The sequence below is a fragment of the Coloeus monedula genome (genome assembly GCF_965178545.1).
Source record: "Coloeus monedula genome assembly, chromosome: 21".
NCBI classification, from domain to species: domain Eukaryota; kingdom Metazoa; phylum Chordata; class Aves; order Passeriformes; family Corvidae; genus Coloeus; species Coloeus monedula.
The window spans coordinates 2,155,693-2,183,637 of NC_138801.1; the positions used below are offsets into that span (position 1 = coordinate 2,155,693).

Sequence of the window (27,945 nt, forward strand, 5' to 3'; positions counted from 1 at the left end):
AGATCAGGCCTTGTAACAAGGTCTCTTTGAAGTGGAAACTGGCCACTAGCGGAACACTTAAATAGGAGGTTAGTTTGGACTTACTTAAATACACATTTAAAATAGCTTTTTTAAAAAAACCAACATATATATAAACCTGTTCTCAGTTGTACAAAACCTTCACAGTACAGGCCCTGCAGCAGCTGAGTGGTGGCAAAGGCCTTTTCAGACAAGGCTCACCTAGTGAGGTAGGAGAACTCTTGAGAGGTGGCACCTGAGGGCCCCTGTCCAAGCTGTGGATGTGCTTTGGGCTTTTCTTTTGAAGTGAAGCCACTCTTCAAGTAACATTTTTACCTTAAACCATTACAAAAGAACACTTTTTGTACCCTGATGGTGCTGAACCAGCTGTACCAGAGGTTCAGCCACGGGGCTGAACAGTTAAACCAGGAAAGTTCCTGGGAGACCAGGGATGGCAACAACTTATGCAGCAGTAACTCCATGTCCCAGGAGAGCGCCCAGCAGCTCTCACCCAGACTCTACTGCACAACACACAAACCTAAAGCAGAACAGACACCAGCCATGGGAATGCTGTCACTGGGAAGGGGCCAGCATAGTCTGTGAAGCTACAGCTGCCCCATGGTCCCTCAGCCTTCCAGCCACTCTTGTCTCTGGGAGGTTGGAACTGGCCTGAAGCCACATCTCACCTCTGGCCTTCACCGGGAGATTCCTTGGGAGCTGGAATGCAGCATTGGTGATCCCAACACACTTCCTGGGCTGCTGGGGACCTGTAAAAAACCCCCAAACCACTGTGAGGAAAGCTCAGCCTTTCCAAAGACATCAGCTACTGCCAGAGCAGGGGTAGGGTGTGATCACCACCTTCAGAAACCCCTGCCCAACCTCAGAGAGAGACAGCACATGGCTGTAACAATTCCCAGTGAGAGGAAAAAAAAAAACCCATTAAAACCCCCAAATCAGAATTCTGCTCTGCAGCAGAACATTACCTGAGCTTTTGTTACATTCAGAGCACTGTGAAGAGATGCCAGGCTGGGGCTGCTGGGCAGGAAGAGGGAATCTGAAGCAGTGCTGCTGACCAGGTCATCCAGCACCTGGAGCTGGCGCTGGAGGCTGTGCAGGCTCCCGGCCGTCTGGCGCTTCCCCCAGAGCAGCACCTCGGCCTGCTTGGCCAGGCAGCGCCGCAGCTGCGCCTGCAACACACCAGGGCTGGTCACACCAGGCACGGGCATGGCAACGCTGGTAAACACCAATCCTAAAGGCTGGAAGGTTGAGTCTCACACCACAGGCAGGGCACGGTGGGTTTGGGAGTTATTTTTAAATAAACTCCATTTTGATGGCCATGTTCTAACTGAACCTGGACCCTAAAGTGATTGTGGGTGGTGCTGAACTCCTCTGGCCTGTTGCTGATACACCACAGGATGATATAAATGAGGGAATCTTGTTGGAATACTCCAACATCCAATTGACTGCCAATTAAAATTACTCATCTTGCTACAGCCAGGCTTTTACTGTTCCCACCCAAAGCTCCTCTCTCTGGTCATTACACAGTGGATTTGCCTGAGCTGGAGGAGGATTCCCACTGCCCCAGGTTGTTTAGATCATGTTTTGAAGGGGCCCAAGAGATGTGAGGGGCACAGATGCGGCACCTTCAGCCGGTCCTCGTGCTGCTGCAGCTTCTCCCGGAGCGCCTCTCCCCGCCACTGCTCATCCTTTGGGAAAAGAAAAGCACATTCAGCCAGAGGGACCAGCACAGCACCAGCAGCAGCTGCTTGTCCAAAGCATTTTACCATTAAGAAGAGTCTGGAAATATTGAACTTTTCTTCCAAGGAGAGGAGTTGTCTGTCAGCAGCAGCAAAGGGAGCAGTCTCTGACTCACACTGCAGACTTCCTTCAGGAAAAGCTTCCAAATCTTCCAGGGGGTCTGGAGAAGATGAGCTTGGAGACTTAAACCCTGTCCTTATCTCATTTTCAACCTCCAGGTTAAGCAACGTTGCTGCACTCTCCATTTCCCTTTGTCTCTCCTCCAGGTCTTGGGTTTTAACCTGCAGCACAGAACACTTGGGTTACAAACATCAGTCCTGAGGGCTGTTCCTGCATAACTGAACAAGGCTGTTCTGGACATGGGAACAACTGGACCACTGCAGTCAGAAATCCCAAAGCCTCTGACCTGCTGCAGCCCTGGTCCCAATGTTAACTCTGCCAGGGAAGCAACTCCAGTTAACAGGACACCACTTGTTAACCTAAACCTGCCACACTCTGACCTTGCAGGGCCTTCCCAAATGCTTTCCAGTTGCCAACAACATTCTTCTCTCTTTTTAAAAGGCTTCAAAACAATTTATAAAGAACTTACTGAAGGACTAGAAGGAGTCAGACAAGGTCAATCACTTTTTAAGTGAGTATCTAAAGAAGAAAAAGCTGGCCCAGGCTGGCACTGGCAAGTTGTTAAATGCCTACTGAGTAGCTCTAAACATTGCTAACATTTAGTGATTTGCATAAATTACAACTCTGGGTGTATTTTCAGTTATGAGACCACAGGAGGAAGAGACTCAAAACCAACACAAAATGAGCTTGTCTGAAGCCACGAACCCTCAGCCCCCCTGGATTTGGTACCCAGCTGTACCTGGCTCTGGGGGTCGCTGCATTCCCGCTGGCCCAGGTGCCCCACGAGGCGCTTGGCTCGCGGGCAGTTACTGTGGGTGCCGTGCTCAGCCACGGCTCTGGCACTCTGCAAGCTGCCATTTCCACACCTCTGTTCCTAGGAAAGTGCAGGAAGACGTCTTTTACTGGGAGCATCCACTACAGAACATGGACTAAGAGAAACCACAACTTCTTCAAGGCAGAAACAGGATCAGCTTGAGTGTTGTGCAGCACCGAGAATTATAGAGGTTGTTGCCTCAAGTCTGGTCAGGAAATTGATGCATTACTTTGTTCCTCCAATGACAAAAAGGGGTGTGCCATCATTTTGCTGTTTAAAATAACCCAAACCCCCAGACTTTCTGCCCTCAGCCAGGACTTACTTGCAGTTTGCTTTCAAGCTCCATCCTTTGCATTTTCTGTGTTTCTCTCAGACTCAAGATTTGTTTTTCTGCTTCTCTCCTCTCTGACACTATCTGATCCTGAAGTTGCTTTAGCTCAGACTTGGAGACTTCCAGTTCTTTCTGAAGACACTGTATTTCTCTGTCTTTTTGTTGCAACTGTAATTCTTTTTCTGAGAGCTGATGTTCTGTAATGAACATTAAAAAAAAAAAAAAATCCCAATTAGCAAAAACTTAACTATCTTGGCCCACTTCATACACAGCAGATATTTTTCAAACACCAAGAACCCAAGCAAGATGAACAGAAATATTTGCTGTGCCATTAACCTCAGCCCCCAGAGACGGTGACAATTCATTTGTGCAATGCCTCTTACTGCTTTTTCTGATGGTTTCTTCAAGAGCTGCACACCGGGACTCCTCCTTTTCCAGCTTCCCAAGGTTTTCTTCTGCCAGCCTGACTTTAGCTATTGCCTGCTCCAGTTTCTTGTGTTGATCTGCTAGTTCCTTCTCCAATAGGATTTTCTGATCCTTCACTTTAGCTGTGCATTCTTCAAGTTTGTTCCCTTCACGCTCTGAGTTTTGCTTGAGGCGATGAAGAACCTGCCAGAAACCCCCCCACTCTGAGCTTGAACCAGCACCAACTCAGGGACAACAAAAACCATCACTAAGAGTCATTAGAGAAATAAAAGCAGCATAAATTGGAAAGAACTGCAGTCTAACAGTCCCCACTGACAAATAATGTTTGTCAATTTTTCTTGCCTCTCTCATTTTCAGAAGAGCTCCCTCAGTTTTTCTTTTGGGTAACACTTTGCTGAAACTCCTCACCCAACCCGAGCTGGTTTGGCCAAACCAGCCTGTGTCTCTGTGACTACTTGTAAATTCACACCCCAAACTTTTTGGCCTGAATTATTTTTAAGGTCAGGAGGAAGTGAGGCAAGTCAGGGGGCTTGTTACCACTTCCTGTTGGGCCAGTTCTGTTTCCTTCTCTTCAATCTTTTTCTGGAGCTGCTGAAGTTGCTTCTCCCTCTTCTTGTGCCTCTCCTGGCACTCCTTACGTTTCCTTAAATACCCTTGGATCTCTTCCTTCAGGGCTGCCTGCTCTCTGAGTAGCTCCTCCTGCTGCCTTGAGTTGTTCTCCAAATCCTGCAATGTAAAACAAAAGCACGTGGCAGGAGGAGCTGGGAAGAGGAACCGGCCCAAAAGGTCTGGGTTTGAGAGAACAGAATTGATCACTGTCACACTCAGGCTTCCTTCCACTCAAACCAGCCACGGAGTGAATTAACACAGAAGGAGCCACCAGATAAAAGCCAGAAGGTGCTGGTTGGCTGTTGCTTTTAAATTATTTTCTTCCTAAAAGACAATAAACCCACTCCACGCTCAGCAATAGAAGGCAATAAAGCAGTCCCTGTTCTCAGCTCTGCAGGGCTCTGATGTTGAGCTGTGCCCACATGAACAGGTCAGGAGCAACAACAGACTCCCAGAGTGACAATATGGACGTGTTCCACTAAAACCAACCTGTTCCACGAGGTGAAGCTGCTGCCTCGAGTCATTCAGTTCTCCTTTCAGTGTTTCCAGTTCTTCCTTTTTCCCTAGAAAAGTATTTGGTGACAAGAGATTTTCAATCAGCATTTTGAAATACCAATACACAGAAATTCTCTCTTTTCATGAGCAAAGAGTGAATAACACAAACAACAGTTTCTAAAATTTCCATCTTTTCAACATGCTAAATACTTTCTGCCTAGGGACATCTGAGCATGCTGAATATTAATATCACACAGTTCAGTTAAAGTGTGTATTTTAACAGAATTTCTATTAAAATGTATCTCTGCTTAAACACAAAAGTTGGTCTTTACCTTGAAGATCCTCCTGGACTGCAACAACCTCTGCATTCAGAGATGTCTTCTGCTTGTTCAGTAGCTCCACCTCCTGCTGCAGGTTCTTAACATTCAATTCCATTTTTTCCATGTTGGACAGTGCAGTTCTGCTGCTGTCTTCAGCAGCAGTTAAGTCTCTGTAAAATGTGAATCATATTCTTGGTTAGTTGGAAATCCTTGGCGAGGACTTAAAAAATGTCAGCAAAGCCCTCTGAGCCCAAGGGGAGGGTACCAGCAGTCAGAGCAAGGCAAATGTCCTGTTCCAAGATGCAACACTTTACTTTTTGTAACATTTCTCATGGCATTGCCAGGATATAACAAATGCTGCTGATTTATCAGCTCCATTCCTGAATATTTTTTAAGTCTGCTGTAGAGAGGCTTAGAGCAAAAACTCCACAGAACATAAGAAACTGCCTATTCTGTATCATTGGGCACCTCCAAGTTAGAGCTGTACTTTTAATTACAACAGACAGACATTCAAACACTTCCCCATCCCTCCTGATCTTTGCAAGGAAAAAGACATTCCCCCACCTTTTGGTTTGTGACAACTTCTTCTCCAAACTCCTGGAGTCTTCCTCCAGCTTCTCCTTCTCTTTGGTCAGAGCCTCGATGTTGTTTTGCAGAGCTCTCATTTGAGAGCCCAGCTGCTCGTTTTCCTCACGGTCCTTCCTGAGGAGCTGCTCCTGCCAATCCACTTCCCCTTGCTGACACTGAAATAACCTCTGAATATTCTCCAGTTTTAACTTCTCCTAGGAAGAACAGGCATGGTGAACACCACATTTACATGGTCCAGAAGCAGAACAAGTGTTGACATCCTTAGCTGCAGCCAGAGTAATGTGAGTGCATTTAGTGGAGGAAGGTGACAATAGAAGGGTACCAAGTACCTTGGGGACCTTTTTAATGCTAGAGAAGATCATCCAGCTGACTTAAACTCTCTTCCAGACTCACTCTTTGCAAGTGAGGACACAGAATCCAGATAAAGAGACTTCAGAAGCTTCAAAAAAAAACCCCAGCATCCATCATTCTACAGCCACAGAAGAGCTTCTGTGCTCCCTCTCTCTCTCACATGCACCTAAAAATCCCATTATTTTAAAGGGCCTAAGCAGACTTAAGACTTTTCTGTGACAAGCTGAAATCAGATTAGAAACTGATTGATTTAAAAGCATCAGGACTCTGTTACCCAAAGCTTAAGAGAGCTACAGTTCTCCCAGTTTCTGCATCAGCCACAGAAGCATTTCTTACCTCTAGAATGGCCACCTGGGTCTTTTCCAGCTCATTGACCTTCTGGTCATGTTGTAGTTTCAAACCTTCAAGTTCATTCTTCTCAAGCTCCAGCATTTCCAGCACATGTTTCAGTTCTAGTGAGGTGAAATAAACAGCAGTTATTGGATTAGGATGAGGATGAACTAAAGAGCTCTGTGTATTCCTTCCCAATCTGCACAAAACCCAGTAAATCCCAGGACATACCCATCTTATGCTTGGTGATTTGCCCAAGTATTCCTTGAAGATTTTCCTCCTCCTTTCTAGTATCCTTCTTTAGGACCAAAAGCTGTGCTCTTTTCTCATTAATCTGGACATCCAGTTCTTTTCTCTCATCACTAAGGTCTCCCAGAAGTACTTTTATTTCCTGTGAGAGAATGTGTTATAACAAATACCATTATTTGCAATTTTAAATGAAGTTTTCCTTTAAACTGAAGTTCCAAATATCTATAAAATTATTTAACAGTCTATCATCCCTATTCTGGTTTAACAAACAAAAAATACAGAATATGTAGGTTAAAGTCTTGCTTGCTGATGATTTAGGGTAGTAATTCTGCAAAGATTTTGATCTCCAAGTCTTACCACAACACTGTCATTCAAGTGACTAATAGGCCTTAAAACAAAGTGAGACAAGAAGCCCTCACAAAAGAAAATAAACCACAAAATATAATTAGCCCTGATACTTTGTTTTGATTCCAGCAGGGAACTACAGAATCCTTTCTGTGCAAATGGGGATGGGGACAGACAGCTCTGTTGTGTTTTACACACACTGATCACACTGATTTCCTTCAGCAGCTGCTCCTCAGCAACAGGAAGTCATTCAGAGACTTATACTTAATGTAATTTAGCACTCGAGGGACCAATTCTGTAAGAATTACTGGAACTGGGGAGTTCTTTGTGCATCTGGACCAAGCTTTAGTCACACAGAACATAAACTTGCATGTTCTATTTCTCAGTGGGTTTGGGGAGGGTGCAAAAAAAAGCATTCCTCCTGGGATGCTTGTAGTACTTCAAGGCTTTTGCTATAATGAGTTGAAAACTCATTTGGGAAACTTACCCTTATCTGGCGAAGTTTTTCATGTGCTTCAGTCTCTCCATCTCGAAGAGCTTCTTTGAGGTCACCTTTCCTTTGGGAAATGCAGTCCTGAAGGCCACGGAGCTCTTCTGTTCTTTGAGCCACCTGTTGCTCCAGGAACAAGAGCTCTTGCTGTTGAGCAGAAATCTGCAGTGGAGAAGTTTAACAGAAGAAGCAGTGGAAGCTTTTGTTTTTGTAGCTAAACACACACATGAACTAGTGTGTTAGAGACTGGGATCATAATTATGAGGTAAAGGTCAATTCCAACAAAGTGGACAGCTCAAGGTTAGTAGGCCAAGCCTCACCTGATCTTTCAGTGTTTCCAGTTCAGTTTTCTTGCCCTGAACAAGGTTTTCTGCTTCTCTGATGATTTGGAGATGCTGGCCTTCGTTACCTTCTGCAAGTCGAATATCTCCTTGGAGCTTCTGAAGACTAAGAGTGAAGTTGAAAACAGGAGTCAGAAGAAGTGAGAATTTCCTAGGCAGTGACTTACTGGAGGAGGAGATGTTTAATTTAATGCAGTTTATGATAAGTGAAAAGTACTCGCCTTTCAGTGAGCATTTCTATCTTCTGGTTTAATGCCTGGAACTCAGACTCTCTTGCAGCCACCATTTTGTTGATTTCCTTTAAAATACCTTCTTGTTCCCTCTTGTGCTGTTCCAAATCCCTTGTATCTCTCTGTAATAACCTAGAAGAGCATTTATATCTTTTCATATTAACATTTTAACAGCTCTCCCTCTCCAAAAGCAGTGTCTTGATACTGGAAAGAACCCAGTCCTTGTCCTCACCCCGTGTGACACAAACCCACGAGAGCACTCAGGGTACCTGAGCTGCTGAGCTGCTTTGACAAGTTTAGTGGCTGTTTCCTGAGCCCTCTGCTCCAGCTCCTCTGCCTCCATTTCAGTGGAGGACAAATGGTGTTTGGCACGACTGTACTTCTGCAGAGTCTCTTTAGTCTAGAACAAAAATCGAAGACTGAGACAACACATTCCCTTATGCTGCATTTGCTGTTTAAAGGTGAGCTCCTGGCTTGAACATTCCACCTGAGCCTTCTCCCTCTTTCTACCATGAACAACTCTTTCTCCTCTCTTGTCCAGAGCAGAAAACCTTCCTCCTCTTCAACAAGGACTAAACCAATTTCTTCTAGCACAGTTTATCTCACAACTTATTCTCATATAGAACCATTTAAAGAGGCTTCAGGCTACCCATGTGAAAATAAACTGCCTAGACAAACAAAACACCACTCAAATCCTTCTGCCCTCAGGGTTTTGCCTTTACTCACCTTGCCCCGGGTGCTCTCAAGTTCTACTTGAGCCTCTGTGAGGAGCCTGTCGGCCTCTCTAAGCTCGGCCCGGCGTTTCAGGAGAGTCTTCTCTGCACATTCAATCTCCTCTGCAACATCTTCCTGCTGCTGAAGGGACTTTTCCAGCTGCAGCTCTGCAGGGAGGCTGTCAGTGTAGCCATCTATAAAGTCCCTAAGAGGTCAGGATGAAAAACATGGAATTAAAATACAAAGATGCCGAAGACCCGGAGCCTCTTGAAGTTCTAGAATTGTGAGTCAAAAAGCTGACTTGTGCTGGGAAAAGTTTAGGTATTTCCACAGGCTTCCTTTCAGTGCATTCCATGCACTGTTCCCACCTGCGAGTGCTCCATGCCTGAGCTGCTTGGCGCAGCTCTGCCACTTCACATTCCAGCTCTTCTCTTTCATGCTCAAGTTCTTCAACATTTCTGTGCAATCTTTCCACCTCTTTTCTGTATTTATGCTCAGCTGCCTCTGAGCATTTCTCTTTGTATTTCTGAGACTTTAAATAGCACACAGTGTCTTCCAGCCTTGAGACTTCACTCTCCTGCATACAGGGAACAGAACAGAATCAGGATCTATTTTCCAATTGATGCCTCCTGACACCAAGGAGCAGCTACAGATGGCAAAGACTGTAACCAGATGCAGCCCCTTCCTAGCAGGGACCTTTTTCTAACCCATTTGTCAGTTCCCAAAGGTTCCACCTGCAGTTGCAGCTCTGGTTCTTACCAAATCACGATGTTCAGGCACATTGCAGCAGAGCACTCCAAGGGGAATGAGTGGCACTGTGAAATTTGGAGGCAGAGGGCCATAAACCACCTGGGATCCCACAGGAGGTGGGCCATGGATAATGGATCCAGGAGCAACTGGAGCTCCAGTGGCTGCTGCAGGAGGAGGGGCATAAACCCCCATGCCCTGAGGTGCAGGGGCCCCATCTGGAAGGACTGTGTAAATAACTGTGCCTGGGGGTGGGACAAAGGGAGAGCCTTCAGGGACAGGTGATCCTGCACTTCCTTCACCATCTTCTTTTTCTCTTCTCTCTTTAAAAAAACCAAAACCAAACATGTTATTTTTCATAATTTTTTCAGTAGAGATAGTCTTCAAATGCACATTTTAAATTCTATGTAATCTACGAATATGTAACAAACATTGCTTAAACTAAGTTATTCAACAGTAATAAGCATTTATATTCATTCATGCCAATCAAAAGAACTCTGTGAGCTCTAAGCAAGCCCGTCTTTAGTCTGCTCCTGAACAGTCTGAGACTGACACTGACTTACCTTTGCCACAATTTGCTTTGTACAACCTATTTCTGACTGGTGAATAAACCCAACATCCTTGGCGGGGTAAGTCTTCCCTCCCACAGGGCCTGTCCTGAGCACCCCCTCTTCTGGCTGGGGATGTGCCAGAGCACCCCAAACACACTCCAGAGTCTTTGGTGCTGTGGGAAGCAGGAGTTGAAGCCTAGAGAAAAAATGCAGTATGTGTTAATCAAGAAATGACAAATCATGTCAAATAAAGGATTTGTTGTAGACATTCCAATGATTTCTCAGAACAGGCTATAGAACTGAGAGACAGCAGAGTATCTAAGCATGACGCTGCTTTAAAAGCACTAAATATATTTTAGCAATATTGGTTTTAAATTAAGACAAATGTTCTTTTGAAAGAAATGTTTGTCTGCAACTTCCCCTTTTAACCCTTACCTAAATGGATCCACAGTACTGCCCACTGAATAGTTGCCTCCCAATGTTATATACCCTGGATTCCTACCAGCACAGTGAAGGGCTTTACCAGGGAACATTTGTGTGTGCTTGTTTCAGTATTTCTCCTACATGCCAGTCAGTATTTGTTCTTCAGTTTCTCCCAAACCCACTAGATTTATAATGCACTTTCCTCCATCAACAAACCATAACAGCATTTTTATTCCTGACCTGTGATGATGGCATGTAGTACCAGTATCCCCTTCTTTTCAGTGGCTCTGCTGTACTGGTGGTGTGATCATTCTGCTGTGAGAGCACATTTCTGAGGGCTGCAATTTCATCTTGTAAGGTCTCAATTTCATCTTTGTTTCCTGGAAATTAATCACAGTTTTAGAGTCATCTAAGGCAAATAGCTAAATAAATACTGCATTCAACTTTCCCCTCAATGTTATCCAGTTAAACTGGAACTATATTTAAAAAAATTAATTGCTGAGGGAAACAAACTGTTATCTATATTGACAGGCATACACTAGGAGTTTGGTGGTTTAAGATTGTGGAAATACAAATTCACATCCAGGTAACAGCTGCTTCTTTTCCTTACACAGATCTCTGACAGCGTCCTAGAGCAGTTTAAATGGGATGCTCAGCACAATCAGTGTTTTCTAAATGGCTGTGAAAAGTGCAAACTGGTGAAAATTGCCACATATCCTGTATAAACCTGTACAGAAGGATATTCTCAACACTTTATTCTCCAGATTCTCAGGTCAAACAGTGAGAAATGGGCAATAACAATCTTCTGTATCCCTACCTATCTGCAAGAAGCAGAGAGAAAAGAGAAATTACCTGTCCCAAAATTATCCAACCACCATTTCAAACGGTCAATCTCTGCTTTTTGCTGTTCCACAGCTTCCCTTAATTTATTAATTTCAAACTTCTGGGTGTTTGATGCAACAGTTTTCTCACCAGCTTTCTCCATTTCCTGCAGAACCTATTTGAAATAGAAGTTTAAAATCGCAAAAAGCTCCCACTCAATGCCACAGAGCTGTTCTTCCCATCCCCTCATATCACTGAGGCTCAGCCATGGCCAGAGAGGTGTGTAAGTGAACAGGTGACGATTTTCCTTAAAACTCAGCTGCTCCAGGCAGTGAGGTTTTCAGTTTGTTCTTGGGCAGGTGTCAGGGGAGGGAAGACCATTGTGATTTGGGAAAACTTGAGGGGAAGAGGGCACAGCAAGAACTTCTGAACATGACATTTTCAGAAACTCACTGGTATTTTATCATATAACACAGAGCAAACAACCTACTTGCTCTTCCTTCTCCTTCAGGAGTTGTTGTAGCAATTCTATTTCTGCTTCTGCTCTGGCAAGAGCCTGGGAAGCACGAGCTGCCTTAGCACAGAACCCTTGGGCTTCTTCAATCTCCTGAAATTGAGATTTTCATTTGAGCTGTAGTTTGCAGGAACATTTCTCAGGCTTGAGATGTGCCATTGTGAAAAGCTGACCATTGAGAAGCATCAGCACCTGACTGTTCTGGCACTCTAGATATATGTAAAATACAGTTTCTCCTTTAACTTTACAGTATTGGTACAGAGGAGATGTTATTATGTAGCCAAAAGTGCTTCCCAGTTTGAAAAAGTGTTCCCAGTTTGTGCAAGCACAAACTTCCAATCCTTTCATTTTTCTGTCTTATAGAACAATGTATTATCTATTGTTTGCCTCTCAGTTAATAAGAGATTAAAGTGCCTCTCCCTCCTCTTCCCTCCCACAGCAGGAACACCTGTCCATACCCCAATTTACTCACTTCCTCTGAGTGAAACTCACTTACTGCTTCTCAAACTCTGCCCAAAGCAAGAGCTCCTGTGCAGCAGCACAACTCAGAAGAAAACTCTGAAGCTCATTTAAAGGATACCAGGACTGCTCCCACTGCAATGGCATTAACAAGCAATTAATTAATTCTCCATGCTGCTTTACCTCAGCTCTCTCCTGGTTAATCCTGAGCACAGTCCCCTGCAGAGCCTTGAGCTGGTTTGCAGTGACGGAGAGCTCCGTGGCTGCCAGCTTGTCTGAGGTGACAACTGCTCTCTGCAGCTCCTTCAGCTCCTTATCCAGACTCAGAACCTGCATTTGTGCCCTGGCATCTTCTATTTTTTTCTGAAAGCAGAAGAACAGACTTTTACAATGTACTTTCTTCCACACTGCTTTTCTCTTGGTATGACACCCTCCATCCATCCCCACCCCATTTTGTATTAGTTAGAAAAAAAATCTAAAGCAAGGAAAGCAGTAAAATTTAAGGAAAAGAAAGATGTTATATTTAACATTTGTGTTCCTACATGTGTTGTTTTACCTTAGAAAGCAAAAATTCACAAGTTTTTGTTTCTTCTTTCCTGAGCAATCAAACAGTGCACAGACCTGCCCTCACCCATTCTTACCCTTTTCTCTAAATCCTCCAGCTGAGCAAGAATAGCCTCTTTTTCTTCATCTGCCTCCTGGAGCTGCTGATCAGCAAGACCCTGAATCTCTTTCATGCTCTTTATTTTTTCATGTAAACATTGAATTTCATTCTCTAACTGATGGACCTTGTTCTTATTTCGCCTGTTTTCAGCTTTAACCTGTAAGTAAAATATGTTAGAATAAGTAGCCAGAAATTTTTTTCCAAATAAAAGCCACCCTGTTTTAATTATTTAATTAAAGAAATTTCTGGCAAATGCAGGTACCAGCATACTTTGCATCAAAACAGAAAGGAAAGATAACTACCTATCCACTGTTACTCTAAGATTTTAAGAGTGCCCCAGTTATTTTATTAGAGATATGTATAATGATCTTTCAAGAAGGTTCAGAGCTGTATTTTTCTAGTGGTCATTGAAGTCTTTGTTGCCTCTGAGACAGATCATTGACTAAATTCCAATTCACCCCATAACCAGGTAAAAATCAGAAAGACTATTAATAAAAAATCAAATCAGACTCCACTGTTGCACAGAGTGTAGCAAAGCTTCATCAAGTGAAACTTGATCCTTCAGCTGCAAGTGACATTTTTTAGACTAAACTGAAATTGTCTTGCTCTTGCTTCAGCTGTTTGATACATACCTGTCTGTATTTCTCCTGTATTTCTTCCAGTTTTTCCTGCTGGGATATAATTTCTTCCTGCAACTGTCTCTGTCCAGCCCATGCTGTCTCTTTTTCCTTTTGAGCATCAGCAAGAATGTCACTGAATTCTTTCTGCAGGTTTGCAATGCTTTTCCCTAGAACATCAGCTGAATTTGGACACCTGAAAGAGAAACGATGCAGGTTCCAAAACAGAAAATAGGGACTTAAAGTTGTGATACCAGATACTGAAATCATGAAGCCTAAGACAATAGTGCAAGTTTAAGATGTGCTGTGTAAATTAATTCAGGTTATGTTGGAAAAACCCACTGAGTTCATCAAATCCAACCATTCCCCCAGGACTGCCAAGGCCACCACTAACCCATGTCCCCAAGTGCCACATCTAAACGTTTTTGAAATCCCTCCAGTGCTGACGACTCCACCACTGCCCTGGGCAGCCTGTTCCAATGCTTGGAAACACTTTCAGTGAGGAAAATTTCCCAGATATCCAACCTGAACCTCCCATGGCACAGCTTGTGGCCCTTTGCTCTTGTCCTGCCCCTTTCACATGCTCAAATCTCACACTGTTTGTACTTTTATTTTACTCACTTCATCTCTCCAGCTCCTGTCTGAAGGTTTTGCCTGAGTTCATTTATACAAGCTGTGACATCCTCAGGATGAATTAAGTTACCAACTGCATGGTTTAGCTGACTCTGGAGATCTTTAAGCTGCTCTTTTAAGAGATTATTGTCTCCCTAAAGAAAGACAAAAAAGAAAAATCCACACAAATGTAAGTAAACAAATCCATAAGTGATAAAAGCTAGAATTTTTAATACAACAAATACTTCACCTGCAATTGCTTGAACTGTAAAAGCAGCTTGTAATTTTGTTGTTCCTTCTCTTCTGCCAGTTGTGCTTTGGTCTGAGCATTCTCCAACAGTTCTCTTTTCTTTTCAAGTTCATCCTGCAGGGCTGACAGCTCCCTCTACAAAAACAGAAAACCTCCAGATTAATACCCCACTCCCAACCCCAACCTGTCACCCAAATACACAACAGATGTATTTCTTAAAACAGTAACAATATGACAGCACCTAAAAAAGATTCAACAAAACAACCCCAAGCAAACCATGTGGACCTTGCTTCAAAGCAAGGTTCTAAATCCCAGCAAACTGATATTGCCTTCTGTGTGGGGGCACACCTAACCAGCAGTTGTTTGTGATGTGATGTCATGTTGGAGACGAGGTGTCCTGGGGTAGGTAACACCTCTGGCAGCACTAAAGCTCTGGTCTTACCTGGCTAAGCTGTTTCAGTCTTTCAAGTTCTTCTTTTTGCTGCTTGGCTTCAGCATCCCTCTCTTTTAATTGGGCTTCCAGCTCAGCCTCATAGGCGCTGACCTTCCCCTGGGCATCTTGAAGGGACTCACTTATTTCTCTCTGCTCCTGGAGTGCACTCTCCAGCACTGCAATTTCCTGGAATTTTATATCCATTTTAGAAGGAGGTACATGGGAGAGCCAGAATTTAAGAGTACATTGCTTCCCTTCCCTTTAACTCAGGAACTCCATTAAAACTTGAAGGTGGGCGTCACTTCCACCTGCATGTCAATGATGCCTCTCTGACTGTCCGAAATCTACACTCAGGTCAGAAAGGTGGAGCTGGAAGTGATACACAATTGTCCCAGGAATTCAGGTTTACATAACACTCACCAGGATGCCCAGACAGCTCCCTGTCACTGGCTGACAGGACAGATCCCAGCTGCTAACAAACACCCTTGGCCAATGTCAGAGGTATCAGTGATGCCATTCTCCTCAGTGTCACCTGCAAATCCATTGGCAGTGATGTCTGCAAGGTAAAACCTGCATTTCTGAGGCATCTCCCATACAGCACATGGTTACTGGATGTCTCTTGCAACTGGTTTTAAAGGCCAGATTCTATTCTTGAGGTGTATGAGCACATCTAATCATGCTACCGTATCAGAAATTATTTTGTCCAAGGAATTGCGCTTCCCTAGTCCCAATCTGATCACCAGCTTATTTTTTTCAAGTTTATTCTTAGATACCTGAACTTGGGAAAAGAGGTATTAAGCCTTACTTTTCTCATATTTTCTGCATCCATGGCAACCACTTCCAGGTTGTTTTTTTCCTCCTCCAGATCTGCCAATCTTCCCAGCAAAGATTCTTTTTCCTTCTGCAACTTCTTACACTCCTCATTGGCCTGTTTTGCCTGATGCTTCACACTTTGCAGGTATTCCTGTAACCCAATGATAATACTTTCCAAATCCCTTTTCAGTGCTTCATTTGTTGCTATTTGTCCTGCAGAAATGCAAAGTGAATTCGAGGTAGTTAAGAAGCCACATTTATTTACCAAACAAACCAAACTGTCATTCTTCATCAGTTAAAATGTGTGCCATTGGAGTAAGTAAAAACAAGTACCTAGAACTCAACCAGAAAATACATGTTTTTAAAGTTTGGATTCCCAATATTACTGTGTTAACCTGGCCACTGGAAGACTTAAAAAGAAACTGCAGCTCTTTGTGTATTCCTGCCCCCCTTTCCCAACCAGGTACCAGTGAGGTAAACACACAGAGTTTCCTTTTACATCAGTTAAGAACAGTTTTTTAACACTTTTGTACCTGTTCTGTATTTCATTTGAGCAAAGATAAACAAAACAATCCTCAATTCAACTGTCATGTTGCCCTAAGTACAAGAAATACTTTAAGACAAAAATTAAAGTTTACCATCAGTGAGCTGCTGCTCCAAATCCTTGATTTCCTCAGTTTCCTTTGCAATCCTGGAGAGCATCTCATCCAGGCGAGTCTCCAGCTGCTGGCAATGTTTGTTCATTATATCAAGGTGCTGTTCTTTACTTGCTTTTTGAGCTTTCATGTGAGCCTGTCAAGTAACAGTTAAAAAGGTAAAGCAGGACATCAATACAGATTTTAAAAAATCAAATCAGGAGTTTGCCTCAGTTCTGCAGTGTCTCACTATCAGCAAGAAAAGCCACAAGCTCAGCACATATTGTGGTGCTTTGGGGTTTGTTACTTGTTGTTATTTTTCCTCACTCCCGCCCCACAGAGGACCCCAGATAAGCAGCAATCTGTGACTAACAGCATTGTTTGCAGGCTCCCCCCTGCCCAGGCTGAATAAAGCCTGCCTTTATAAATTATTACTCATGGCTACTATCTTTCTTCCTGCCTTTACATTTTATTCTACCACTTCCTCTCTCAGTCATGAACAAACATGATTTCTTCCAGAACCTTTAATCCTGTCATCCTGCATTGCCTTCACAGAAGATGATGCTTTAGAACATGTCAGGTCAGCACTTGAAGAAAAATACTCTGAACAAACAGCAAGCTGGGCCAACTTTACAGTTACTAAGTAAATATTCTTAAATCTTATTTTATTAAAATATTTCTGGGAGATACACCACAAAGCTCTCACAGATTTTGGCAAGGACTTAATGCATTTAGTATGAATTAGCTGATTGTTTCAGCTGTTTGCAAATCTTGATTATCAACAGAATAAAGTGTTGTTTCTCACTGGTATGAAATTGCTCAGAAACAACCCAAATGCCAGAAACTTGAATTATACTGCCATGATTAACTGCACGTTTTTCTTACTACTCAAAAAAATAAATCGAGCTAGCAATAGAAAATTTAAATATGAGTTCTCAGAAAAAAGAACACTTCTAAAGTTGCTTCCATAACAAGAGTAAATGGGTAAAACCAAAGCTTCTTGTATTTTTAATGGATTAAACCGGAAGTTAACTTAAACATCCATATCAGCACAGTTCAACCTGTCACCTTGCTAAACACAAACTGTCCTGCAGCTTTCAAAACCGAAATTACAACAAGCAAAACCTGAGCCGCTCCCACTGAGCCATTTTGCTGCAGCTGCTGAATGGCACCGAAAATGCAGTTTTAAAAAGAAACAAAAAGCCTTAAGTCCCCGACCACTTACAGCTTTGCCTTTGTCTTTTCTTCCTGAGACAGCACTTGCAGAACGCCCCACCCCTGAGCGCGAATTCATTTGAATAAAGCACCGGGAGCTTCAGCACGGGCAGGAATTGAGCGGAGTCTCCATGCGGTCCGGGGCGGGGGCCGGAGCTGGCGCCCTGGCTCCGCTGCCCGTTCCCACTGCCGTTCCCAGCTCGGCTCCCGGCCCCGTTCCCGTTCCCGGCCCCGTTCCCGTTCCCAGCCGTTGGCCGCACGGCGCTTCCTGTGTTGTGATTCGAAGCGAGGGGCGGCCGCGGGAAGGGCCGGGCTCGCTCCTGCCCCGGGCCCGGCCATTCCCCTGGGAACCTTCCCGGAACGCGCCCGGCGCTTCTGCCACCCAACAGCCGAGGAAATTAAGTTTAAAAACACAAAAGGAGCTTTTTAAAGAAGTGTTCGCACGCCTCTGCTGAAAACGGAGCCACGCAGAAAAACTCTTTCATTGCTTACTTAAAAGCATCCAGCTGGCCTGAAAAACTTTCATTTAGAGATATGAGCTTTTAAAAAACACTATTAAAAATAATTCCGTTTCATTTTAGTTTAATTTCTGTAAGTGTTTGCTGTACCTGAACACAGTTAATAACGCAGAAAAAGTCCTGCATCCCTGGAGATCAACAAGTTAGGTGGAAGCTCGAGCTCTCCTTGGCACCCCAGCCCTGGGAGATGTGACCTCTGAGGCCTTGCTGATTCTCTCAGGACTGACAGGACTGCATGTGACAGCAGAGAAAGGCCATCAGTCCTCACCAAACAGGCTCTATAAGCACTGCCAGACACAGATCCTTAAAAACCTTTAAGGCCAGACTCCACAAAAGCTGCATGAAGGATTTCTTGCACAGGAATTGTCTGCAAGGCTCTGCCCAGTGTGTTTGTGCAAAGCGTAAAGATTTAGCTCTTAACATGCTCTACAGCACCTGCTGGGAAAATGAGTTGTTCAAGTGTTTTACCAAAGCCGGTTGGTTTGGTGGGATTTTTTAACAGTAAAGATTTTTTAACTTTCAAATTTTAAGTTAATGACTTTGATAAACAGCAAAAGAATATATAACTCATGAAACAAGCTCAAGTGAACGGTCACCTGTTAAAGCTGCCTTTAGTCCATTGCACGGTACATAAAAAATTTAAGATTCTGGTTTTACTTACATGTCTTGGATCCTCAGGATTTACAGAACCAAGAGAACTCTGCAAATCTTCAAGCTCTTTCTGATTTTTCCCTATTTCTCTTTTCTGTTTCTCTATTTGTTTCTCCAGTTCTAGGGTTTCCTTACGTAGCTCCTGCAGGAGTTGTAACTTTTCACTCAATTGCTGTTCAATTGCATCCTTGCTGGCCTGGGACATCTGGAGACAGCATTAGGAGGTTGAGTGAGTTGGAAAAACACAGCTGATCAAGAATATATTTAACATTTAAATAAAGAAGATCCTGGTCACGGATTTTCAGGCAAGTTAAAAACTAAAAATAGCAATAATTGATGACAGTTAAAGAAGTGGAAGATGCTGTTTTAGTTTAATGCTGATAAATTAATTCTTGCTGCCAATTCTGTAGCCACATTGCTTATCAGCTGCACAACTAAACCTACACAGCAGGTTCTTCCAAAGGGTTCTGGGGAAAGGCAGCAATAAATCAACACCAACACATGGAACAGATGCCATTAACTGCACTACAGGTCTAACAGCTGCTTTATGAACAAGCTATCTAAAACCTGTAAAATTTTTCTGATGTCTGACAAATGGATTTATGCCTGTACAGCAGCTCCTTTATAAGAATGGGGAGAAGAAGTTGTATTTTCTTACATCAACACTGCTTCAAACACCTTCTCTTGCTATTCGTGGAACAACTTACTTTTTTCTGGGCCAGAGCATCCTCCAGTAGTTGCAGTTCCCCTGTTACTTTCAACACTTGTTGCTCTGCATCTCCAATTTCACTTTGTAGTTCTTCTAATCTTCTTTGTGCTGCAGACAAAAAAAGACCAACACAAAACCCTCAATCCCACAGAATACATTATAATATTGTGTATAACACTGATACACAGCTGCTGTGAACATAATAATCAGCATAGCATTAACACACTGATAATCACAGCTAATACATTCTGGTTTCTTGAAAAGTATGCCAAAGGTTTTTTAAGTATTACACAATTAAATTCATGCATCAAATATGAAACCTCCCTAGAGCTGTGTTTTCAATAACATGTAATGCTTTCATCCTGAGTTATCTAAAAGTAATAGCAGTAAGAAACTGTAGCAGTTTTGACACCAAAAAAGTGTCAGTGTTTAACAATCACAGCACTTCCAGCCTTTGAAACACTGTTTCTATTCTTAGGTCAAGCATGTAACCAGTGGAATAAACCACACTGACATAAGTATTTTTATTTGATAAAAAATAAGGTTTTACCTGAATTAATCTTTTCTTCCTTATCTTCCAGTATTTTATCTAGACTTTGGAGATGCAATTCCAGCTGGGGTTTCCTACAGGAGTCATCTTCCTCCCGTTGCATTTTCCCAACCTGCAGCTGCTGAGCTTTGTCAGTGATGTAGCCTTCCCTTATAAACATATTTCTTTTGTACCTGGCCTTACCAATGTAGGGACTTTCACCAGGTACATTATCAAGTTCAAGCTCCTGAAATGTAAGAAGCAGAGTATCTATCTCAGAACTATGGCTGCAGTCAACTCCTAACACACATTTAACTTTCCTATCAAGCATAAAAAGGAAAACCGATTTGAAATTAGAAGAGTTAGAAGAAAATAGATAATACTTGGCTATTTTGGCCTTAAACATCATTGTTTTATAATGGAACTAAAACCAAACAAACCCAATTTGGGTGTGACCAGTTTGTTGCAAATATCTGGAGGATCTTTTTCTCAGTATATTGAATTTACTTAGATTATATTTAGTCCATTACATTGTTGCACTTAAGTTTTACTCAGACATAAGTTAATCGTAGTCAATGATTACTGATCTTTACTTTTCTTATGGATTTCATTCTGGCATCTCCACATTTTTGTTTGCAAGTACGACAGAGGTTGGGCTTTTAATAAAGCAGCATCATTAGTTCATAGAAAAACTATTATCTTCTAAGTTGAAAAATCAAGGGAAACAGCAATGAGAAGACCCATTATTTTAAAATTATTACCTCTGAGGGAAAATAATTTAAGGGCTCAAATTTGGCATCAATCTTGTAAAAGGCCAGCTCCTGCTCCAGCTCATACTGCTTCTGGCAAGCCCGGGTGAGCTCCACAGTCTTCTGCTTCAGCTAAGAAACCACAAACCCAAGTGAGTCTCATTCACTGGAGTGTCAGCATTGTCACACACACTGCAGCTCTACAGAGAGCAGGGGACAGCCCTTAATGTGGGAACAAAGCTCACAGCACAATTTTGGATCAAGAATATCACAAAGCAATTGTGATATTCTTACCATTTTATTACAAGGTACAGTGGTGACTAAGAGGAGACAAAAGCCCCAAAATTAATAGAATACAAATGATCACATGAAAGGCCTTTAAAGTTCATGTACATCAAAGTGACAAGTTTATTTTTAAACCTAATTTTGGATAAAACAATAATTTGGGTACAATCCTTTAGCAAAATCTAGGCCTAAATAAGAAATATATTTGCTGCAACTAGTGAGCATGAGGACTATTGACCCTCATGGTCTGTAAAAGAAACAAAATCTCTCAATTGTAAGGAGTACAAAGTCTATGTGTTTTATTTTAGCTTAAACATGTGCTAGATTGGTTTTGAGGTTATTTTTAAGTAAAGGTCCATCATGTGATTTCCTTTTAAATCAACTTTTCACACTGAATACCTGAAGGAGAACATGCAGCACAATTCCAATAGAGAGTGGAAAGCAGGACTAATGGAGGAAAAGAAATAGAACAGGAAAGGCTTAAAGAAAGATTTAAAAACCTGATAAATGTCATGCAGAAATTAACTCTGTTTCAGAGAAAAGGGGAAAAAAATAACAAGAAAATTGCATCCCAAACCACTGTGAATATCAAGTCTCACTGGGACACTTCATAATAATGGTGCTACTTCAGGGAACACGCAAATACAACCTAGAAATAAAACCAACCATGCAACCCAGGGGCACAGTGGGGCTACCTTGAGTGAGGAACAAAGGCTCTGCAGGAAGGGGACTGTGACAAACCCAGACACCAGCTAAAGGGAGACAGAAGCGAGCCAAGTTTGTCATCCAAAGGAGAAGAGCGGGTTCAAGCTGCAAAGTATTTGCTGCTAAATCTCATTATACTGAAAATTTCATTTTAGAAGCAGATTGTTGGTTAGTGTGTGTGTGTGTGTTCAGAGAAACAGCTATAGAAGTACCAGGTATAGAGAGTCTGAAGGCTAAAATTTTAGAGGACAAGTCTAACAAGAAAAAATCCAAATATTAAGCTCCCATCAGGTCATTCACAACCCAGCACTCTCAAGTCAATAGGACTTTCCTTGCATTTTATGGCTGCCAATGAAAGAGACTCAAACATAAGACTTTAGGATGATGTGAATAAAATACAATTAAACTGGTGTGCATTACCCAAAATAATAATCAAGGGCTATTACTGACATACAACTTGTGTGCACATCTTGTTTCTGTAAAAGCAGCAATTTTCTCCCTTATTGCAGCAGCACTTTAGAGTCTGACCAGTGCAGCATATTCAGTACATCAGCAATTTAGCAGCTTAACCTTCCATCAATTGACAAGATTTTAAACATAATTTAATAAATAATAACTAGAAACAAAGAAGTTACTATAAATCACAAGAGTGATACTGAGTTCAATATACTTACTTTTTCCACAGAAAAAATACTGAAGGTCAGTAATCACTCTCTAAAGAGTTGGAAGTCTCTCAGTTTTAAAATTAAACCTTCAGTCATTTGAACTCTCACATTACAACTCTGTGCCCAAAGATTTCCTTAGTGCCAGGGATTATCTTACCAGCTCATTTTTGGTGCCCAGGTCCCTCTGCAGCTCTTCAAAGCTTTGTCTCTGTTGCGAAGCCTTTTCCTTTAGTGACTTGTTGAGCTCATCTTGCTGGTGAAGTTGCTCAAGCACTTTGGACTGGTTAAGTTTCAGGTTCTCCATCTCCTTTGCTGTGTTTTCCAACTGTCTTTCTAATTTTTCTATCTCTTCTGAAAAAATCAGAGAAACATTCAAATCGAAAAATCTTTTCCTTCTAAACTTAAATTTTGTGTCATTCACTTTAGATTTAACATATTATTACCTAAATTGAACCGCTCCAGAGCTTCTTGCCTGTCATGATTTGTCACTGGCTGTCCATCCAAGTTTTCCAGTGCTCTCAGGTGGAATATGGTGTACAAGCAGTAGTGAGGCAGACTTGCAACTGGATTTTCAGCAAGGAACAGAGAGGTCAGATCTTGCAGAGGCTTTAGTTTAGCTATATCATGGAGCTAAGCCAAAGAAAAAGAAAACAATGATTAGACATCCTTCTGAAAAGAATGAAAACCCCAGGAGTGAATTTCTGATTATGTAGAATGTTCTACGTTAGGTCTGTACCAAAGGATTTATTTTAACCTTAATGCTAAAGAATAAGCTCTAAAAACCTACCAAAATACACAGTATTACGACTAAAGTCACTTCCTAAAAATCAAATTATTTCCTCTATTAAAAAACGCCACTGCAAAGGGGATAAATGCAATCAAGCTTTATCTTGGAAATTCCAGGATACCAAGGCATGTTGATAGATATAACCTTCCAGAAACTTATGCTTTCCCAAACAATATAGATTTATATCTTCAATACCTGCACAAAAGGAGTTTTTCTGATTAATAATTTTATTAGGCTCCCAACCACTGCGTTTCACAGCAAACTTTGTGGAAAGACACTCAGCAATTACTCAGAATAAGTCAATCAATGTAAATACACAGCTCACTTAATGAAAAGACTCTGAACAATTCCTGTTTCTAACTGTCATCACTTACTGAGGACACTTTATTCTGTTTCATGTTAAGGCTGCGCAGGGATTTCAGTTTCTTCCCTACCCACACAGGAATGTGCTCGATCTCATTCCCTGCCAGGTTCAGCTTCTGTAGGTTCTGCAAATGTTCTATGCCTTCAATTTTGCTGAAAATGAGAAGCAAAACATAATTTGTCATGAACCACAGCAAATTTAAAGTGAAACTGAGGCATTATGGATAAGCTACAACAAAATCTCTCACAATTAATTAGGCAAGAGATCAGCAAAACCATTATCTACTGTCATGGACAATTCAAATGAAATTATACCAGTTTACTTGTAAGTACTAAATTAAGACCAAGAATCACAGCATGATTTTCTGTCATTGTAGCGAAACCATTACTTTTGCAGACCTTCATTTCAATATTAACATTATTTTAATGCATGGTAATTCCATTTCAATATGCAAAATATCTTCTTTTTTTTCCCCTGAGAATGCAATGGGACAAAGATGAATCAAAATAAAGTTGTTTTGTGAGGGTTTTCCCCCCCCCCCCCATAAAAAAGAAGGATCAACTGTAAACTGACACCATGAAGAACTACATCTTTAGTGTTTTCATTAAAACTAATCAAGGAAACCATGCTAGGTTTTAATTTACTTGGGCATTTTCTATGAGTAGGTGTGAGAATTAAATATTAAGTAAACCATGAGTATTATAACTAAGTACAGCAGGATGTGCTCCTGTGACTGCATTATTTCTTGGGTATTTATGAACTGCACATAACTAAAGCCTGAAAACAGAGCAGTAGCTAAAAGCTACTGTGCCCTTTTCAATTCCTGCTGAGAGAGGAAGTTGTGTGAATGCAATGTGTAGAAACTCTGGGGTTTTACTCACTTCCCATTGTAAATGTCTCTACTGAAACAGCAGCTTCACTGCTGTAAAGGCAGTTTCATAATAGTAAAGATCATAATTCATTGGCAGAAAAATTAAAAGGAATTAAGAGTTCTGCTACTGCATGAACCATTACCATTCAACACTTTTAAACCACTCAGACAAGACACCAGGCTCTCAAAAGAGTTCAAAAGCAATTTAGTGAGTTTATGGCCTGCTTGATCAAGCCCATTCATCTTCCTCTCCAAAAAAAAACACCCAAACCCTTATTATATTACCTGCAATAATAAACTGTAAAAGTTTAATTAATTTTTTAATGTGTTTAATTGGGTTACTGCCCACTCTTCATTGTGGTATCTGGAAACTTGCACTGCTGGCTTGGTTTCCAAAGAAAACAAATTAAACCACAGCCATGGTACATTGACAGCACTTCCCAGAACTATTTATACTTCTAATATCTCAGAGCTTGTGCTTTTTAAAAAGACCTCAAAGCCTGCTAGTCTTGACATACAACTGGGAAATCCACATCAAGTGTTGACTCCTGTGAGAGAACTCACTTAAGCAGTAAAAGAAAATCAGCTTTATTGATCCCAGGCTGTCCAAACCCTTTGGTGTTTCCTCTTACCTGATTTTGTTGCCAGACAAGTTGAGTTCACGCAGCTTCAGCAGTTTATCCAACTTCTCAATCTTCTCTATTTGGTTGTTACTAAGGTTTAGTACCTCTAGCTTAGAGCACTTTTCCAAATTTTCTATGTACTAAAGAACAGAAAATTAATCCCTTAGCATTGCAGGGTTTGGGTTTTTTTAAGAGAAAGGCAGATTTCTATTAATTAAAAATACCAAGTATTCAAACATTTTATTAATCACAGTTCCACTGCGGTATTCTAAAACCCCAGTCTAGGTACAGTCTTCTACAGTGTTGGAAAGCTGGATTTTAAATTTACAGTGGGCCAGTCTTCATCTACATAAAAAGGAACATGATATTAAAAAAAAAAACAACCACCAAACCCCCACCTGAAACCAACGAAACCAGCACAATCCAAGACCTAAAAATTTACACGAATTAATCTCTTTTAAACATCACTCTAATGAATTTAATTTTTTTTTTGCTCAAGTCTCCACTGCCTTCTTTTTTTAGCAGAAGGTAGTTGCAGAACTAGGCTAATAGAATTAGACTATGCTGTTTACACTCACTTAAAAATAAGCCTGCATTAAACAATAAATTGTAATTATTTTAAACTTAGTTTAATTTCCAGCTATTTCCAATAACTTACCTTAAATTTCTTGTCCCCATCCTTTGGGGAAGAAAGATTCAGTGAGATTAGATATGCCAAATTTTGCTGGTTTGACAGACGCTTTATAAGGGGCTCAGTTACGTACTTAACACCTGGGCTAAAACCATTTTCACCTGAAATTAAACAGACAGGATTGATGATTTTTTATTTGTCATTCTCTTCACACTGAACACTGGAAAAACACTGAAAATTATCCCACCAGAAGCATTTAGAGGAAGCAGTAAAAGTCTCATTATGCTCCCCAGCCTTCATTACTCCCATTTCCACATTTGTGTTCCAAAATAAAAAAAAGATGAAAGCAATTTTTTCAGGCTTCTTTCCAACAGATCATACATCTTTAATCACACAATTCACAGAACACTGGCTTTTAATGCTTGTGGTATGCACTTTGATACCAGTATTATTTATTATACAATACCTTTTTGAAATTTAAAAGCAGGTCCAACATTTCCTGCTGGAATATCCAGTTGCTGGGGGCTCTGCTCCATGGTTTTGTGAGCAGCTGGAGATGTCTGTTGGCCAAGATGTGGAGATGTGGCACCTGAACTGACAGGTGACATTGGCTGAGGTATCTGGGACGCTGATGCCTGTGGTTTTCTACCTGAAGCTTTCCTTACAGAACCTTTCTTCATTGCCAAAAACGCTGGGTATCACATGGCAGTATCTGGAAGAACAGAAACAAATATCAGTCAGTGTAAAAAGCTGAATCTTAAAGGTTTGCATGACAACCAAGGTGCTACAGAAGCATGCTGTGCCAAAAACCACATCTATGCCAAACCTCCAGCAGGTGCCAGCTTCCAGTTTTCCTGGCATTGGGAAGAATGGTTACACCTTATACTCCCATCCTTCTACAGCAGGGCCCCAGGGACTGACTGAGCTGCCCTGTGTTTGCAGCTCATCTTCCTCCTGTCCTGCAGGCTGTCGTTTACACAGAGTCTGGCAGGTCTGGAGATACTCTCAGCTAAGACCAACAGAGCTGGCAGGGACACAAACAGAGGATTGGATCCCAGCTGTTTTTACCAAAGGTAGACATCACCCACTTTGCAGCTGGAACAAATACAAGCCCCCCCCCAAAAAAAGAAGAAAAAAAATGCAACTGAGAAAAAAAAAAATAAGATCAGTCTAGCACTGGCATTAGCTCCCCGCTCTGCAAACAAATTATCCTGTGACTGCCTGGGAAATTCCAGAGAATGTTAACAGAAACTTCCCTCAGTGATGAACATATTTCCCCAGGGATAAGAGTAGGAAAAGTCATGTACTTTGTGCGACAAAGCCCTTGTAGCAACCATCTCCAAGAGACAGACCTTTACTAACACCTCCACCCAGTGAACAAAGGGCACATTTTAAGACATTCCTTAAGAGAGAAAAGTCTTCTGTTAGGGGAACTTGGAGCTTTGTGAGTGATTACATTGTGTCTTGAGAATACGTTCTTCATTGAGATGGTTTGTTTTATTTTTTCTCCGAAATTGGAAAGGAAATAAGGAAAACGGAAGGGGAGCAAGAATAAAGGCCACTGTTTTCTACCCATTACTTGGAAACACAATTCATACAAAATCAGGGAAGTAAGAATGGAAGGGGCAGGAGAGGGAGAAGGATGCTGGCGCGCTAACGAAAAGCCACATTGGGGCGTTCCTTCACGTTTCAGGGAGCGCAGTTCGTGGTTTTAACGCCGCTTCCTGAGGACAGGCTGTGGTTTCGCAGCGACACCCACGGCAGAGCCGGCGGGGGGCTGACCGAGAATCGGGGCCCTGTGTGCTCCCAGTCCCCCCATCCCCTCCCGGTTACCGCCGCACGGCGATCCCGCCGCGGCCTCGGGCCGCCCCCTCAGGCCTCCGCTTTGATTACCTGCGTTGACATGGTAACGCCGTCTCACCGCTCGCCGCCGCGGCATGGGCGAGCAGCGCGGCCTCGGGGCGCTCCGGAAGGATGGCACCGGCTCTCAACGCGCCTCTCCGCCGCCTCTTCCCCCTCACCGAGCGATCGCCGCCCGCACCGCTGAGCCCCGGGAGCTGAGGCTCCTTTAAGGGCGCTCCCTGAGGGGCCGCCCCGCCGCCATTTTGTCCGGTCGGCGCCCGCGGCGGGTGCGGCGGAGGGGCGGGGCTTCAGCGAGACCACGCCCCCGCTCGTTTCCCGCCGCTGAGGCCCCGCCCCCGCCTCGCCATTTCCCGCCGCGTCCCCTCAGCGCCTCAGGGCGCCTCCTCAGGGCTTTGTGGTAACTGAGGCCCAAATCTCTGTACAATTAAACCTTGAGGGATTTTGGTCTATTTAAAGCCCGAGTCGTTGTATAAACAATAAAACCTGGTCTGCTGATAGATATTTTTTCCTTATCTGTACTCTGTGTATGTCACGTTAGCGTGTCAATGCAAAATTGAACAAATGGGCTTTATTCTGTAATATTGGAAAGACACCGTTCATTTACAATTATAAACTCTGTGTGTCCGGTCTAAATCACAGTCATTTTCACAGGGGCGTGTAAATAAATCTCTTTTTAACACTTCAACTGCGTTAGTTCAGCATCTGTATAACTCAGTATGAAATGCAGGTGAT

At 42.4% G+C, this 27,945-nt stretch overlaps 1 protein-coding gene across 2 annotated transcripts; it reads right to left on the reverse strand.

Moving 5' to 3' along the window:
* On the reverse strand, positions 1-27,443 carry CNTRL (centriolin). 2 transcript variants are annotated; one of them, XM_082295418.1, is made up of 43 exons: positions 27,244-27,443; positions 25,817-26,062; positions 25,378-25,511; positions 24,729-24,859; positions 23,236-23,377; positions 22,518-22,704; positions 22,232-22,422; positions 20,432-20,551; positions 19,692-19,917; positions 19,140-19,249; positions 18,443-18,637; positions 16,052-16,205; positions 15,406-15,626; positions 14,610-14,786; positions 14,168-14,302; positions 13,927-14,072; positions 13,321-13,501; positions 12,666-12,845; positions 12,208-12,387; positions 11,542-11,658; positions 11,082-11,226; positions 10,470-10,609; positions 9,819-10,002; positions 9,268-9,578; positions 8,877-9,085; positions 8,521-8,713; positions 8,064-8,194; positions 7,786-7,926; positions 7,544-7,670; positions 7,221-7,385; positions 6,371-6,530; positions 6,146-6,261; positions 5,435-5,652; positions 4,883-5,040; positions 4,545-4,618; positions 3,984-4,172; positions 3,404-3,629; positions 3,012-3,217; positions 2,615-2,749; positions 1,782-2,036; positions 1,641-1,703; positions 981-1,184; positions 1-764 (listed from the first exon to the last, which is right to left on the reverse strand). In XM_082295418.1, the coding sequence occupies exons 2-43, from the start codon at positions 26,028-26,030 to the stop codon at positions 693-695; spliced, it is 6,963 nt and encodes a 2,320-aa protein (XP_082151544.1). In that variant the 5' UTR covers positions 26,031-26,062; positions 27,244-27,443; the 3' UTR covers positions 1-692. The 2 variants fall into 2 exon arrangements, with proteins under 2 accessions (XP_082151544.1, XP_082151543.1); XM_082295417.1 differs by having other exon boundaries at positions 22,232-22,425.
* Positions 27,444-27,945: the final 502 nt, after the last annotated feature.

Coding starts and splice junctions, on each gene's coding strand:
- CNTRL (XM_082295417.1), bottom strand. CDS start 26,030: ATGAAGAAAGGTTCTGTAAGGAAAGCTTCAGGTAGAAAACCACAGGCA. Junction 25,512..25,816: donor TGCTTTTAAATTTCAAAAAG/GTATTGTATAAT, acceptor GTTTAATTTCAG/GTGAAAATGGTTTTAGCCCA. Junction 14,303..14,609: donor GACTGAAACAGCTTAGCCAG/GTAAGACCAGAG, acceptor CTGTTTTTGTAG/AGGGAGCTGTCAGCCCTGCA.